The following is a 16,459-nucleotide window of genomic DNA, read 5'->3' as shown; positions in this document are numbered from 1 at the left end:
AGATTTATTATTCCTTTTTTCCATAGGGAGGATGAGACTTTCACAGGGCTTTTTAGACAATAGGTATGAGGAAATACAAGTTCCCTGGGACTGGCTTACAAAAAAAAAAGCAGACAGTGAGGGACTAGGCAGGGGTGAGAAAGGGAAGGAAAAGCAAGACAAAAGACTATGACCCTCCCATAGTAAAATGCTTTGCAGGAAACTGTAAAGGATTCGGGTCCATCTTGCACAAAACAGTTATAACAACAGCAAAATGGCAACAGACTTGGTCTCAGACACTTCCATCCACCACAGAAAAGGAATAAGAGAAGCAGTTGCTATTCGATCTGCCTCCCACTTCGTCCATCCAGAATCACAGAGCGCCTCTGGGGCTGGTAAAAGCAGCTGGTAGACGTCTCCAGTCTCTGGCCATTCTTGGGGATGGTCATTTTGTTCCGCAGCGTCACCCCCTCAGGTGTTGTCCGCGAAGTCTCAGACAGATCGCCACAAATGGGGCTCGAAGAGGTGGTCTGAGTGGGGCTCCTTATGGGTGATAACAACACCCTGGAGTCTGCTGAAGAGGAGGGGTGGTCCATAATGGGGAAAGGGGGACTGAAGAGAATCAGACTCTGGGGCCTCCCAGGTCTAGATCTATAGGAAGGCTTGGAGAAACCTGATGGCCTCTCCATCTTTGAGGACTGTGGATTATCTCCAGCTGTCTCCCCCTCAGAGGTGCGCTTTCGGCGCAGAACAGGGGCATCCAGACCAGGGTGATGGCTGGACTGAGACGGCTCCAGTTGGGAGCCAAGGCTGCTGTGCCAAGGACAGGCTGAGTCCTTTTGAGCTGGGTCACTGTTTTCTTTCTCTGCTTTGACTTTCTTCTCTGTTGGTGGGCTCTTGGGGGCCTCCAGGTGGCTCCATGCCACCCGTTGAGTCTGCCTGATGGGCTGCTTGGCTTCTGCTTCCTTCTTCTCAGCCACTGGAGCAGCGTTCTGAGCTTGCAGGGGCTGGGGGATCTGAGTGTACTGAATCTTGGGTGGTATCACAGGCACCGCTCTAGCCTGGCACATCTTAATCATGAAGGAGGTCCTGACTGCTGACACGCTGACAGGGGCAGAGTTACGACGGCCAGTGGTGGCGTGGGCCACTGCCAGGTAATCCAAGTCTAGATCCACGTGGGCATTGAAATGAGACCCCCAGGGAACACCTTTCTTGGCAGCAGGGCAGGCAGTCGGCAGAGATGGGACAGAATCACTGCTTTTTACCTCCTTCTGCCCACACAAGAGGCTCCCAGGGGCAGAGGGCATGGACAGGCTCTCAAATGCAAAGAAATCTGTGGCTGGAAGGAGTGAATCCAAGTTGAGCGACGATGGCCTAGTCTTCACTTTGCGAGGTGTTTCTTCACCTTTATCACTCAACTGTGACTCAGTGGCAGAGCACAATGCTTTGGTAACAGTCTCTGCTCCCAGGACAGTGTCCTGAGACATAGATAACTCCTCCTTTGTCTTCTTCACCTGTGAAGAACTTCCTGGGCTGTTTTGGTATGGTAAAGACAGCTCAAGCTTTAAGCTCCAAGGGTTTTCTTTGCTCACATCCACTTTCTTTTCCTCTGGCTCTGAAAGAGGGATTCTGGAATGTCCTTCTTTCTCAGCTGGTGCTTCCTCCCTGCTGAGGGGGTATCTCAGCTCCTCAAGTTTCAAAGGTTCTTCTGGAGGATTTGTGCCATTCTCATCTTCCTTAGGTTTGCTCAAACTGGAGGGGAAAATGGGTTGTGTTTTGGGAAGCTCACAAGTCACTGGCAGAATGTCATTGCATGGTTGCTGCTGGTCAGTGGTATCTGTGAAAGAGAATGGGATAGTCCACAGACTCATCACTGTGTCTTTACTGTCCAGGGAGAGGCTGCGACTGAATCGTGGTCTAAGAGAAAAGCTTGTCTCTGCTCTCTGGCTCTGCGGCTGAAACTCCTGTATCATCTTCTCCTGAATGTCCTTAAAGGTGGGGGAATGGAGTGGGCTTGTAACCCACTGGTGATCCTCCCATGGCTCCACAAGTTCTAAGCTCTGCACATTATCTGTCCAGGTATCCTCATCATCCTGGTCACCAGCATCATGGGTTCTGCTAACAGCATTGCCCTCCTTCAGCTCCTGGATTCCAGCTCCACTCAGCGCCTTGGAGGAGAATGTGTCCCTTTCATCAGCAGTCATTATCTCAGGATGCTCCCTCTGAGTCTGGACTCTGGTAAAACCATCCTTTTCCCTTTGCAGCTGGCAAGTGCTATCTTTTTCTTTCCCTGACTCTGGACACGCTCCTTTGGAACAAGAAAATTCATCACTTGGGGCAATCTCATTAAATCCTGATTGACTATGAAGCTTCCAGTCCAGGGGAGGAGTGAGACATTCACTCCTGCTGTCCACCACTGGGTGGTGTTTTTTTGGAGCAGCTGTGCCAGTCAGAAGAGGACTCAGTTTGGGTAGGGCTGAATCACAACTCTGCTGTGCAACCACATCAGACTGGCAGTTGTGGAGGCTGCCTTGTCGTTCCATGCCGGTGACAGCGAATAAAGGCACCAGGGTTGTTATCTGTGGTGTTCTGCTTGCAGATTTCTGCTCAGACAGTGTTGGACTCTGCCTTGGGCCAGAGGAAGTACTCTCTGTTTGTACTGAAGAAGAAGATTCAGAAATCAGGCCCGTCTTGGGGACAGCTGCTGGCAAGAGCAAGAGCTCCTCTTCAGGTTCAATAATTTTCAGTTCCTGCTGTATGTCTGGCCACAGCGGTTCAAGAAGGGCATTAGTATGGTCCTCCTCAATCTGAAAAACAGAAGAAATGCCATGACCTGGCAGCTCACAACTTACCAGTAAATACCCCTCCATTTTCCTCAAACAGCCCTCTTAGAATAGACAAGCTCCTACATGAGTACACTCATGGGTACAGAAACACAGACACACATACTGCTACCAGTTCAAGGAAGGAAATCCATCTATAAACAACTGGGTTTATGGAGGAGAAGATCAGAGGTTCAGCCAAAAGGAGGCCTGGAAAGATGTACTGAAACAGTGAGGTGAATGAGTAGCTGGAATGTCTCAGCCTGTTTCTCAGCTCCTTCCCATTCAGGTTTGCTTGGCCTTGCCAGAGGATCTGCATTCCCAAATCACACACGAACTGGAATGAATAATCTATTCAAGAAGCTATGCCAACAGTTCTTTAAATAGCTGTCCAGAGATGAGTATTGCTGTAAGAAGCTTGGTGGAAAAGCTCTGCTGGAGATACAGAGGAGGCAAAAATAATAATTAAAAAAAAAAAAAAGTGTGTAGACAATGGAAGAAAAAAGGACTGTTCACGCTGCTCAGGACACATGGGACAGCAAAAACAGAAGGGGAATTCAGAGACCATAGGTCAAAATGCTCAGATGTCCAGACAGTCTCACATCTGGAGTCTCAGAGCAGACAGATTGTACTGACTGCAGTCGTATAGTTAGAGGAGAAGAAGACCAAAAGGGCACAGTACGTAGTTGTGTAAAGGTAAATCACCACATGGTGATGTGGACAGATGTAAAATCAGTACATGGTCAATTCTTGACCCTGCTTAGACTAGGTCATAGAGTTTTTGTGACTACAGACACACAGTGAAACTTTAAACAACCTCCCAGTCACCACCAAGACATTGTCCCCCATCTTTTTTGTCATGTTTTCTTCCTTACCACATGTCTTGAGCATGACCCTTCTGTCTTAGCCGTCTCGATCTCCTGCTGGCCACAGCTTCCTTCTGAGGAGCCATCCTTCACCTTGAGCTGTGTTTGTTCTGCCTTGTCTGCAGGGAGTGGCCCCATATGAGCCTCTGAGGCTGGTGTTTGTTCCAAGGTAGGACTCTGCTCTGAGGACTGCCGGGGGCTGCTAGTGCTACTTGTGCAGCTGCTTTGCCCACGTAACATCTCCTGATTTTCTGCTGCTGGCTGTGGAGTTTCTAAGGACTCCAGTTTCCTGGCTGCCACCAGCTCCTCAGAGTGAGAGCCTGGATCAGAAACACAAATGAATGGTGTAACTACTTGTGACTGAAAACATGTGCCCTGAGACAAAGCGGTGCTGTTTCAACCCAATGCCAACTAATAAAGCTAAAGAGCTCCCTCCAGGTACCGGGAGGCCACTCACCTGCCCAGTCTCATTACTGCAACAAGCACCAACCTGACCTGCTACCATCAACGCTCATCCTGATACAGCTTGGTCTCTTTTCTGCCACAAAAGCAGGCTGGAGCAACCTCTATGCCACTGAGCTACAGGGCACCTCCATTAGCCTGACAGAGACTCCACATGCCCCTCCATCCTTACATATTTTTACCTCTGGATGCTTCTGCTGGCAGGGTAGGCCCTGGCTGTTTCTCCTTCTGCTCTGGCGCCTGCTCTGTGCTCGTGTGCGTCCCTGCTTCCAGGGCAGAGGAGCTCGCGGTCTCAGCCACCAGGGAAGACAGCTCCTCTAGGCTGGAGAGGGAAAGCTTCTCCTTGGCGGGCACGCGGCAGGGGGTACTGTTGGTGCTGATGACTGCGGATACCCGGAGGGGGACAGAGACGGCGAAGGGCTCCGAGATGTTCAGGGCTTTCCTCTGGTGGCGAGGGGAGGCCTCCAAGGGAAAGAGGCTGCTTGGGAAGCCTGACTTGGCAGCTGTTTCAGAGGTGTAGAACATGCGGCCGCCTTTTGGGGAAGTCTGCTCATTTTCAGCATCCTCTGCTGCCCGGAAGACCTTCAGCTGCTCAGGGGGTGACTTTGCCTGCGGTGTCCGGGGAGGACCTTTCTCCCCACTCAGCTCTGAGCATCCTTTGGCCCCCATGGCAGATCCTTCCCGCTCCCAGTCATTCTCCTTGCTGAGGTCATATGAGCTGCCTGTGCCTCCTGTCCGTATCTTCATCACTGGGACAAAAAACCCTCCAGTAGTCACTGTCCGTTTGAATCTGCTCTTCTCATCCTCCCCTACAGGAGGGAAGATACAAGGGAGTCAGTGAGAAGCGAAGCACTAGCAATCAACCTTCCTCTCTGAGGAGCCCTCCTCCGAAGATGGGTCCTGCCCTGGCAAACACCCATCTTTCCCCAGAGGGATGGGGACAGCAGGCACTGAACAACTTCCAGGCTCCAGCCCTGGGACCTCCTTCAAACTGAGCAGGCAGGGCTGGATAGGATGCCCTCTAGTGGAAATGACCTAAGAAAGACTTTTATTAGAGGCCCCTCAATCAGATGCCGCCAAGTCTAGGACCAGCGTGCATTGCCCACAAAGATTACACCTCCGGGCTTTGTTGGTTTATTGCAAGCAGTTTTCACTGTTTTATACTTTTCCTTATAAATGGGAATTTTGTGCCCAGAATAACCAAGAATTAAATTGAAGCAATCCTACTGCTAATAAAGATGCAGCTAGGCACAGTGCTCACTCTCACGTGCATGCACCAACATAAAAGACACAGAGAAGCATTACAAATGCGTGTACACAAAGGTGGGGGTACGTATGAGCAGCCACAGCATAAGCATACGAATATACATAACACAGTGAGATTGGCAAAGAAACAGACCACTGTATCTGTGCAGGCAGCGGGAAATCTGAGAATTCAGAGGTACAGCCCTTCACCCTTACAGTATAGGCTATTGTTGTCTCACCTTCCACTGGCAGGGAACACAGCGAGTCCATGCTCTTCGCAGGCCGAATAGTTGCTTTTTCTGCGGAAATTAGTTTTAGAAACAGGCTTCAGATCCTGCAGCTCTTTGGGTTTCAGCCCATAAAGACCGAAGGCTACATATAGACGGGCATGCCTGGCAGACAGCAAAGTCATTTTCCATTTCCAAGCATTCCCCCTCTCTATCCACACCACGCGGCTTATTACCCACAACACTTGTCCACACAGCTGGGGATCTGCTAGTGCTAACAACAGCTTTGCACCTGCTGGACATGTGGAGAGCTATACTTAACCCAGCCAGTCACCACCATCTCCACTGCGAAGCAGTTAAGCATCCCGAAAGCTCTTATGCACCACTGCCCTCCCCAACCAAGTCAGGCTATTGGTTGCAGGGACTTTTTAACTAACCTGACATAAATGCCTTCTCACCTCTCATTCCTGATAGCAAATGTTAGGTTATTTTTACGTTGCACTCCCAAGCTCTTTTGCTGGCATGAGCATATCCTGCCTGCAGCAAGCGCTTCGGGAGATTTATCAGGGCAATAAGCAACCTATTTTCTTGGTCATCCTCGCTGGACGTGCTTGTCCAGAAACAAGCTGCCATTTGTCACCAGGCATGCTACAGGTCTGTTCCTGGGAGGTTTTGGAAGCGTGTAGCTGTTACCACTCTGAAAAGGGGAGATGGGGGGAACGTAGCTGACAAGGAAGACAAGTTAGTCTCTGGCAGCCCAAAAAGGGTCTGTGGAGCTCTGGAAGATGTCTGGGAGCAAAGTTTGCTGTTTACAGTGTTGCACAAAGTAGGTAAGGCAGAAAGTGAGCAGGCTTGTTGGACTTCATTTCTTTATATAATTAAGGCTTCTGGGACTGACTTTAACATGAGTATAGGAGAAACTCCAGCTACTTTTTGCATTTATATGTAGTCCTGGCTACCTTTTACATTCATATGGCATGATGTCTTGAGTACTGGCTCCGCTTTCCCTGAGGAACAGCATTCAACCTGTGGAGTTCACGTTTTATGTGACTCGCAGGCTTGTGTGCACGGACACAAACTGTGTTAAAGCAGTGCTGAGTTTCAGCCGCAAGTTCATCTGTTTCCTCACATTAGGCTGTAAGCAGAGAGCACACAAAAATACAACACGGCAGCGCTGAAGCACTGCTTCTCAAAAGCACTACTTCAGTGCCTAAATCGCTGCGCACGGTTGTGCATTTGTGTGTCCTGTTGGTGGAAATGTACAGCCTCCTGCCACTCAGTACTGTGCTTGGAACAAGGCTCGGCCCCCACGATCACTGGGCTCCAGTCATTCCTGGGCATCCTTGGGTTATCCCTATTTTGGGGCAGAGCATTTCTTATCAAAGTGAGAAGGTGATCCCGTGGTCAAAATAGGATGGAGAGCTATTTTGAGGTCTGCCTATGCAAGGCCATCTGTACATGCAAAACATGGCAGAAGGCAGGGGTCCAAAAAGAGCAGGATACAGCATTTGGCTTCACACTCACTTCTGATCCAAATACAGCCTCTCTTCTATGTGGGGGTAGGTAATGTTGCCAACATCATTAACTATTTTATTTTAAGTCTTGCAGTGTTTGGTAGTGCTTCTCCAAACACCAGCTCCTGGAGTCATGATATACAAAAATTCCACCTTCATCTTCTTTTTAAAAACTAAATTTCTTGACTTGGAGATACTAAAAAATTCTAGGACATATAAACCTGAAACACTTCTTTGTGAACTCAGGTAAAAAAGGGTATGCTTTCTTTTAAAAATTGTGATTAGTTTTAAGTCAACTTCATGATTTTTAGAACTTGAGTCATCATTTCTGAACATTGGCAATTGGCACTGCCATGTGATTTTCTAGGAAGCAGAGTGTTGAAGAGATTGCAGCTCAGGAGGGGCTAGAACTTGGGATTATAGCCAGGAGAAAAGACAACTTCTCTCTTGTAAATTCTGCAAAAGTAATAGCTTCCCTCGAAGTGCTGAGAGCCAGAAGCCATCGGAGCTCCTGGCACCTTGTTTTTCACAAAGACACTGAACACAGTTGTACTTTAATGCCCTTTAGTGGAAGGACAGCCATTTATCCAGTGCCATGTAAGGAACATTAGGAGCCAGAGGCTGCCTGGGCTTGAAGAGTGGACTAATCCAAACCTGCATAGCATTTCTGAGTCCCCAAGCTTGACAGCTGGTCAACAGGAGCCTGTTTATAACATACCAAAATGGAATACATACTGTAGCTGCCTGGCATATACTCCCGAAAGGATACTTCTCGCCACCACATGAAAATGAGATGTGCATGAAACAAGGCAACAAACATGACCCCATTAGACTATCTCAAGTCTAATAGTATTACTGTCATGTGGATACAGGTTGCCCCACGCTATCAACTATCGCAGGAGAAAGCTGCAGAGAGAAATACCTAACTGAAAAGCGCATTCTTACCAGAGATCTTCTGTGCTCTTACGAAGACACTCCCATTTCGACTCAGTTTAGACTTTGATTCTGAGCCGGAACGGCCCAAGTTAAATATTGATTTCCATTTCTTGGACTTGGTAGATAATTTTCTCCTGGAAGGAAAAAGGGCTCAGGAGGTTACCAAACTCTGGAGACTTTTGTCTTTTTAATATCCCACTAAAGCCTCAGAGCTCTCTCCCCTCAACAATGTCCCTCTTTTCTTTTCACGCCTTCTTTAATTCTAGGGCTTGCAAGGCATAGCTACACAACCAACTTTTGCTTTTCTGTAAGTGATTTATCACTACTGCTGATTTAACCGTGTCATGGATGGAAAGACACCAAAGCCGACTCTTCAGAGAGTTGGCTCTGGCATCATGCTACAGCAGCTGTGATTGACTGAGCAAGCAACCAGGCTCGTCTCCAGAAAGAAGAGGTTTCTGAGCCTAGAACTATTTTGCAGTACAGTAAAGAAAAAATGCCTTTTTAACAGGTTGTAGTGACAGAATGCAAGATAAATTCCAGACAACTGATGGAACTGGTACAATCGCTCAGTGCACAAAGCTATCCTTTAAAGCCCATGTCTTTCTTACAGTTTTTATGACTTCGCAAAAAAAAAAGGATCCCTTAATACAGAGTAGCTATTAATGTTTCTCAGGCCAACATTAATTTAATCATAGGTGTTATATGATCATATGCAAGTATAATGTACTAACCAAAAAGGAGGAGGCTCAATGGAATTAAATCAATTTCTCATAACTGTCAGAGGAAGTGGGACACCAGTTCCTTGTATCTTTTTGGAAATCCCCGCTTTAAACAGAAAGAAGCTGCTACTCCTGAAGCCAGTTTTCTTCTATGAACATTACTGCATGAAGGTCTGTTTCAGTTCCTTCACATACTGATTCTGATGACTCCTTCAATCTCCCCTCTTTCAGAGCAAGAACCCTCTTATCTTCCTGTCTTGCTCTCCATAATGGGCTTTCTAGCCCCACAGTTCTGCTTTTCTTTCAGATCAGTTCTCAGAAGAGCACAAATCAGTCCTACAAAGAGGATTAATACCTTGGGGATAGGATCGTTCTCTTCAAGTGAGAAAGGAAAAGGCACTCTAGAGGGGCAATACACCCTCTTGTCTTAAGCTGGTTACCCTCTTGCCAGTATTCTGTTAGATGGCTCCTTTTTGCTTTAATATATCAAGTGCAAATAAATATCTTTGCTACGGGGCTTTATGTGTCAGTAGATTAATGAGCCTCCTTCTGCAGAGGCTATGATCTGTCAGAACCAGGCAGCAGAGTGGCCATATATTAACAGACAGATAGACCAATAGATAAATACTTATGCTGGGCAGCAGTGCCAACAACTACAGCAACCTCAGCTGAAATCGGACTCTTCTCCTGTCATAGGCATAGATGGCATAGATGCCACTATGTAAACATCTCTCCATGCTAGGAGTGAAAATCCACCTTTCTGCTTGGCTATGAGTGCAGAGGAACCTGGAGAATGATGAGGCTGAGCAGGTCAATGCCACCAGGTGGGCTGTGGACCAGCCCCCAGCAGGTGGAACTCATAGAAGACCTGTGTCTGGACCCGCTCCATGTTCAGCCCATGTTTAGCCAAATCCTGAGCTGACACAAGGATGCAAAGGCAATTACTTCCTCCTGCAGGAGGTCTGCAAGGTTCTGCCCCAACGGAGGGATGAGGACTAGTGGAGCTATGAACCCAGCAACTGCAATGCTTCTCAGGAGCAGCTGTGCCTCTTTTGAGAAGAGCACACAATTTTCTCTCTACAGTGGCTGTAGGTGTGTGGGTATCACGTTAATTAAATTCTCATCCCTGATCTTGCTGGGGAACCTGCACTTTTTTGTTTGCACTTTACACTCCTCTTGGCACTTACTTGCTGTCAGGGAGGTCAACAACTGTGTGGAAGAGGGACCCAGTTACAGGGACAATTTCAGGCAAGCTGTTCTCTCTTCTCTCCTTCCGAGCAGGGTGGGAGGCAGACAGACTCCGTGCCTGAGCTTCTTCCAGGCTCACCAGTTTCATCGGCATGGAGGCTGACGGGAGGGTCAGACTTTTCACAACCGATGCACTCTCTGAAAAGCAAGAAAATACATTCCAGCCTGGGGTGAGGAGGGATGAGAGCAAGAGCTTAATGTCTTTATTTGACTGGAACATCTCCTGTGGAGGGAGGAAAGGAGCAGCATGTGCAGGGAGAGAGGCTTTTTGTCAGATAAGTCTTCCATCTCCCCAGCAACCTTATCCATCCGAGTGTGTTCCCAGCAGGGGCCACGCTCGCCAGCCGAAGGCTGCGTTGCACAGAATTGCTGCCACTGCTGAAGACGCTTCGGTGTGGAAGAGGCATCTCCAAAACCCACCAGGATTCACATATTCCCTTTTCTTCTCCCTCCTTCCCTCCCCAGATTTTGCAGCAATTCAGTCCCCAACCCAAACCTGGTGCCTAATTCTTTCTCTCACTTCCACATCTTTCTCCTTGTCTTATTCTAATGGGGAACAAGAAGGAAGGGAAAGTGTTCTAAAAACCATCATTACTTTACGTTCTTAATGCATTTCAGGGCTATGGAAAGAAGTAACCAACAGTCCTGGAAACTGAAGGTTTATACTGTTTACACTGTAAACTCTGTTTACACGGGCAGTGGCAAAACCCACTTCCCATATGCCACCCCACCAGCAGCCCTGTCCTAAACAGACCTCCTCAAGATGCATGAAGGAAGCGCAGTCTCTGTAGTCCATTAGGTACTTAGACCTTCTGCTGAAGCAGGGTGCAAGCTCCTGCTTGTGCAGAGGGGCTGGGTGAAGGGGCATTTTCCCACTAAGAAATCAACTGGGACCAGCATGTTCCTCTCCTGACTCCACACAGCTGTTAAAGGCCATCAATGTTCAGCACTCATAAAACTTGTGTCAGTTTTAGGCCACTGACCTGCAGTACAACCAGAAGCCTTGGAATTTTCTAGTCAGTGTTTTGCTGCAATGCTTAAGGGAGTACAGTAGCAGTTTCTTACTCCATGCCTTCTGCCAGGGCATAAAAAAGGGCATAGGAATGTCACCCACACCAGCAGAGCAGGGATGCTACAGGTCAGGCAGGGCACTGGACTGGAACTGTGGGCTCCAAGGACAGACTAGCAGGGAATGTTAAAGGAAACATATTAAGGGAAACGTGCATGGACAAGCTGACACAGGGCTGGAAAGCAGAAAATTTACCCCCTCACTTCTGCAGGTATTATGAGTCTTCCCAGTGTGTAAATCAGAACAATGCATATTTCTGAAACTATGTGAGGTCACTGTGGATCCCAGCCCTCTCACTTCCCAGGCTTAAAAGTATTTTGACAGCAAACCTTTCACTAAATTACAAAAATCAGCATCTCCCAAGACTTTTGATGTCCCAGGGAAAAAAAAAAATCTCTTTATATAAAACATCCCCAAGTACAACATAAGTTTTTAGAACACGAGCTAAGTTTTATCTTGGGAGTGTGGCCTCTGACTTGGGTGGATATGGTGGCTGCAGGGCAGGTATCATCGGTATGAGGAATTACAACTGGTGGAGCCTGAGAGAAGAATTGAGACTGTGGCTGATGGGCTTAGAGAGAAAGCTTAGGCCAGGATTGAGAAGCAATCAGGTGGTCTTCCTTTTGCGGAAGGGATTAAGCCAAGTGAGACCATGCAAAATATGAGAGCAATCATGAGGCAATCTGGGAGCACACTGAAGCAGGCTAGTATTCAAAAAGAAGATGTTGGAGATGGGGATGAAGAGGACAAGAGTAATGAGGGATTGGGCTCAAGGTATGTTTGGGGGAATCTGTGAGCATGGTGCAGGTTGATGTGCTTGAAATATTAGTGGAAGGGGATACTGTTAGAGCTGGAGTACATGGCAAGTAACACGTAGAGTGGTTCAGGGAGGCCGATACCAATGTTCTCCGCACAGCTGTCTTTTCTGTTGTTGTTGAAGATCTGATCCACGTGATTCAGGATGAACTCGATCACCAGCTGCTGCACTCGCACCTCCAGGAAAGCTGCATCCCCATTGCAGCCAACCGCCTCAATCTCCTTTGACCTGCACCAGGGAAGAGGTATACAAGTAGCCAGCATTGCCACACACAGCCCCTGGGAAGGGGAAATCAGCTTTCTTCCAGCAAGGCTTAGAACAGGGATGTTTTCCCTACTCTTGCTGCACCTCTTGCTCTCTTTCCCTCACACGCACTCATCCTCTCTGCCTTTTCACTCTTTCAAGAATTATTTTGCCTGTTTTCTCTGTCACCTTTCTTTCTTGCCTGTGTTATTTTCCCTACTTCACTTTTACGTTCTTCAGCAGTAGATAAAACTGTGATTCTCAAACACCACTATTCTCCCTTTATGCTCCTCTTTCAGCTATTTCAAAGTTGATCCTGAAAGACAGTGCAGGAGCCTTTGGACACTGCTTCCAGATCCCTGCTGAATGCTTCAATCATCTCGCAGTGAAATCCCTTAGAACCCTGCTCAGGTCTTCCCCACACCAATTTTTTCAATGCTGTGCCATGTGTCCTAGTAGCCTCTTCTCTGGCCCCCTGCACTCCCACATTCTCACTCTTGCTTTCAGCAAAGAAACATTTCTTATCTTGACATGCCAAAGTGTTGCTGAAGAAATTATCTCTGGGCAATGGATCCTTTGTAAAGTTAATGACTGGTGTGTTAGATAATAGCTTGGGGCATTGCCAAGAGGATAACCCTGTAAGGAGACTGCAGTTGCATTGCTTGCTCCTTTCTTATCCTCTCTGGGACTTGCACTTACGAAAGATTGCAAAAGGAAACAGACTTCAGTTTTTTTGACCAGGATTGATGCTAGAATTGAAAACATCTCAGTAGTAAAGGTCTACTTTGTGATATTCAATAGAGTCAACATTTAATTCATTTTCAGAACCTGCTCTGCCTGTTTTGTGATTTAAAAGGGTGAGAAAACTCTTTAGAGAATGATTTTCAGGCCTATACCTCTCTAGCCAATGTTCCTCCCTCATGTCCTCTGCCAGCCCAGGGCTCCCCCTGCTCTCACCAGCTCTGCCAGTGCTCTTCTCCTGCCCAGCTGTAGTCCTGGACTCTCCCTGTATAGATCATTCTTGTGAACACATGGGTATGGGATGGATAGAGAGGGAATTTCAACAAGGGTCCCACACCTGGGACAAGACAACCCCCAGTATCAGTAGAGGCTGGGAGATGAAGGGGTTGAGAGCAGCCCTGGTGAGAAGGACTTGGGGGCACTGGTGGATGAAAAGCTGGACATGAGCCGGCAATGTGTGCTTGCAGCCCAGAAGGCCAACCGTAGCCTGGGCTGCATCCAAAGCAGCGTGGCCAGAAGGTCGAGGGAGGTGATTGTGCTCCTCTTCTCTGCTCTGGTGAGACCCCACCTGGAGTCCTGTGTCCAGCTCTGGAGCCCTCAGCACAGGAAAGACATGGACCTGTTGGAGTGAGTTCAGAAGAGGGCCCCAAAAATGATCACAGGGATGGAACACCTCTCCTATGAGGACAGGCTGACAGAGTTGGGGTTGTTCAGCCTGGAGAAGAAAAGGCTCCGGGGAGACCTTATTGCAGCCTTCCAGTACTTAAAGGGGGCTTATAAGAAAGACAGGGACAGACTTTTTAGCAGGGCCTGTAGTGATAGGACAAGGGGTAATGGTTTTAAACTAAGAGAGGGCAGATTTCAACTAGATGTAAGGAAGAAATTTTTCACAATGAGGGTGGTGAAAGACTGGCACAGGTTGCCCAGAGAGGTGGTAGATGTCCCATCCCTGGAAACGTTCAAGGTCAGGTTGGACGGGGCTCTGAGCAACCTGGTCTAGTTGAAGACGTCCCTGCTCATTGCAGCAGACTCAGACTATATGACCTTTAAAGGTCCCTTCCAACCCAAAGATTCTACGATTCTATGATAAAAAATATTTCAATTTTTTTCCAGATACTCTTTTTAGTTGTTCTGCTTAGCTCTACAACATATCAGCCAAACCTCTGCCTGCATCTTATCTGGGCCTCTTCACAGTAATGTGCCAGGCATAACAAATATGACAAACTAGTTTGTGGTCCTGAGATCTGACGCTACCTGTCACCTTAAGCCCACCAAGCTCATCTCACACATGTTCAACCAGATGTGGGCACAGGCCTGTAGTATTATTGCTCTGTTGCCCTCCCTTCCAAGCCTTGCTGTCTCTCACCATCCCTCTGCAGAAGCACTGGCACTGTCAGAAATGTCATTTCCGTTCCACAGTGATGAGCTAACTCCTCATTTTTAAATCAATGTACTCAACTTGCAAATAACAGCTTTTTTTTATAAGAAACACACAAAACCACAAGCTTCCTTGGATGCTGGCAGTAAGACCTCAGATTATTCAACCTGGAAGAATTCTTTCTCCTTTTAAAAGCTGTCTGCTCTGCTCTGCTGTTCCCTTTAGTTGTTCTGCTTTTCCCTGTCTTTGCATTTCCCTCAAGGGATGTGTCTCCAGGCTCAGGTGCTTGTGCTCCCCTTGGAGCTCAGCACTGGTCTCTGGATTAGAGGACTCTCTACTGTACCTGAGGAGATTGGGAGCCCACACCAAGGCCAGGTTTCTGGTGTGCATGTTGGTCATATTGCTGAAGGAGGCCAGGTGAGTCAGGTGCTTGATCAGGTATTCCAGCGTTCTGCAGTGGTTTTACAGGAAGAGAGAAAAAAGTGTCAAGTGATCAATGCCTGCCCACTGGGGCAGCAAGGCTCAGACTCAGCGTGGCCTCTTGTCCTCTCCTCAAAGGAGGGCAGCGTCTGCAACGGCACAACAGGCCCCATAGGGCAGAAGGTTTACAGCACCAGCATTTACACAGGATGGCAGTGAACACCTGAACAGCTGTGCTCTGGGGTGGCCAAGGATGGGCACGAACCAAATGATCCTTAGCGTGATGGGTGCAAGGAAGATAGCAGACAAATGGGAGTTGGAATGGGATGCTGCAGAGACTGAAGGCTTAGCTCTTGCTCAAGCATGTCCAGCAGGTCATCTTCTCCTCACCACACCCAGGACCCTGGCCAAGGGTGCCAAGGGAACATACCTGGAGAAGGAGGATGATGGACTGCAGCAGGGAGAGCCTGTTCAATCTCTAACAATGGTTTGTTTAATGAAATTTAAATGCCAGATAAATTGTTGTCGGATTCGGAAATGGGGAGTCAGCTTTTGGGAATTAACTTCTGGAAATTAACACCAGTGCTGTTTCAGGCAATATTTCCTGATGGTGAAGGTCACCACACTGTTCCTCAGCACCTTGGTGGACACATTCTCACCTGTAATGTGATGGGGGGAGCTCCTGGATGACATTTTGAATTCGTGCCAACTGCTCGTCCTCAGGGAAGCGTGATACTGCTTCCTGCGGAGATACAAGAAAACAGTCCACCCTGGCAATGGACTCAGGGGAAGAGGAAGAGGGATAAGGAGGGTCACATGAGACAGCCTGTCTCAGAGGGAATGCTCTCTTGTTACCTTACGGAGCTATCGGTTGAAGTTGCTTTGTGTTCCCAGCACAGCAGAGATTTGCTGCGGTGTTATTTTATGTCTCAGTACATCCTTCCCACTTATTGGGACAGGGTGGTCAATGTTTTGGGAAAAGGGACATTTAAGGACTGAGAGCTTCAATTAGGAGTTATATTTCTTTTCTTTTTTTTGTTCTTTTTCTCTTTTTTAACTTGTGCAGTGGTGGGTGGAATAGAAAAAGAGAGCAAGAGAGATGTGAAAGTAGTGAAAAAAAATAGTGACAGCCCCAACAAATCTGTGTTAAAATAAAATAAATCTTTCAAGCCCTGTGTTATGAAAACAGCTGGGATATACATATTACATATTCATAAAAACAAGCAATATTTTTGGCAGCCATATGAAGACAGTTAGAAGGAGTAGTTTGTGTGAGTTTGCATCTTTTATGATGGGAGAAGCCTTAGCAAAATCACTGTCCAGGTAGGTTAATAAATTATTATACTCAGGGTTAGACTAGGTCAGACAGAATCAAGGCTATACATTTTGGTCTTGAGCAAGTCTCTATGGACCAAGAGCTTAGAGAGCCACGATAAGCTTTCGTCTGCATTCCTAGGAGTTTACTACATTGGTATTCATCTGTTTAGCTATTCCCTTTCAATATTTGTGCTGGGGAAGGACAAACCACCAGCAAGTTCAAACAATACATGACTGTCTGGGAACCTCCTGCCTACCCTACTGCCACTGGAGTTTGGAGCGAGTTCAAAGAAAGATGCTGGGACCCACGCTACCAGCAGAAGCTTTGCCTACAGACAAACGTCAGCACTGCTAGGAAAGGAAGGAAATAACCCATCCCAAACCACCCGTTGCTTAAACATTATGAACCTGAAATTACCAGCCACAACTGGAGAAGCATCTTGTCCTTGCAGT

General features: G+C 47.6%; 1 protein-coding gene across 1 annotated transcript in view; it reads right to left on the bottom strand.

Annotated features, from left to right (window-relative positions):
• Positions 1-317: 317 nt before the first annotated feature.
• Positions 318-16,459, bottom strand: part of ARHGAP31 (Rho GTPase activating protein 31) — a gene marked incomplete at both ends in the record, with an annotated part of 51,626 nt that continues 35,484 nt past the window's right edge. The window contains 9 exons of the mRNA XM_081996407.1: positions 318-2,786; positions 3,677-3,987; positions 4,312-4,938; positions 5,614-5,673; positions 8,061-8,185; positions 9,961-10,159; positions 11,990-12,135; positions 14,613-14,720; positions 15,349-15,431. Coding sequence (XP_081852533.1) covers positions 318-2,786; positions 3,677-3,987; positions 4,312-4,938; positions 5,614-5,673; positions 8,061-8,185; positions 9,961-10,159; positions 11,990-12,135; positions 14,613-14,720; positions 15,349-15,431 — 4,128 coding nt within the window. The remainder of the gene's footprint in view (positions 2,787-3,676; positions 3,988-4,311; positions 4,939-5,613; positions 5,674-8,060; positions 8,186-9,960; positions 10,160-11,989; positions 12,136-14,612; positions 14,721-15,348; positions 15,432-16,459) is intronic.

This window comes from Phaethon aethereus (genome assembly GCF_964289735.1).
Source record: "Phaethon aethereus genome assembly, chromosome: 1".
NCBI lineage: Eukaryota > Metazoa > Chordata > Aves > Phaethontiformes > Phaethontidae > Phaethon > Phaethon aethereus.
The sequence above is the reverse complement of the archived record's forward strand: the minus strand, read 5'-3'. Positions and strand labels throughout refer to the sequence as shown.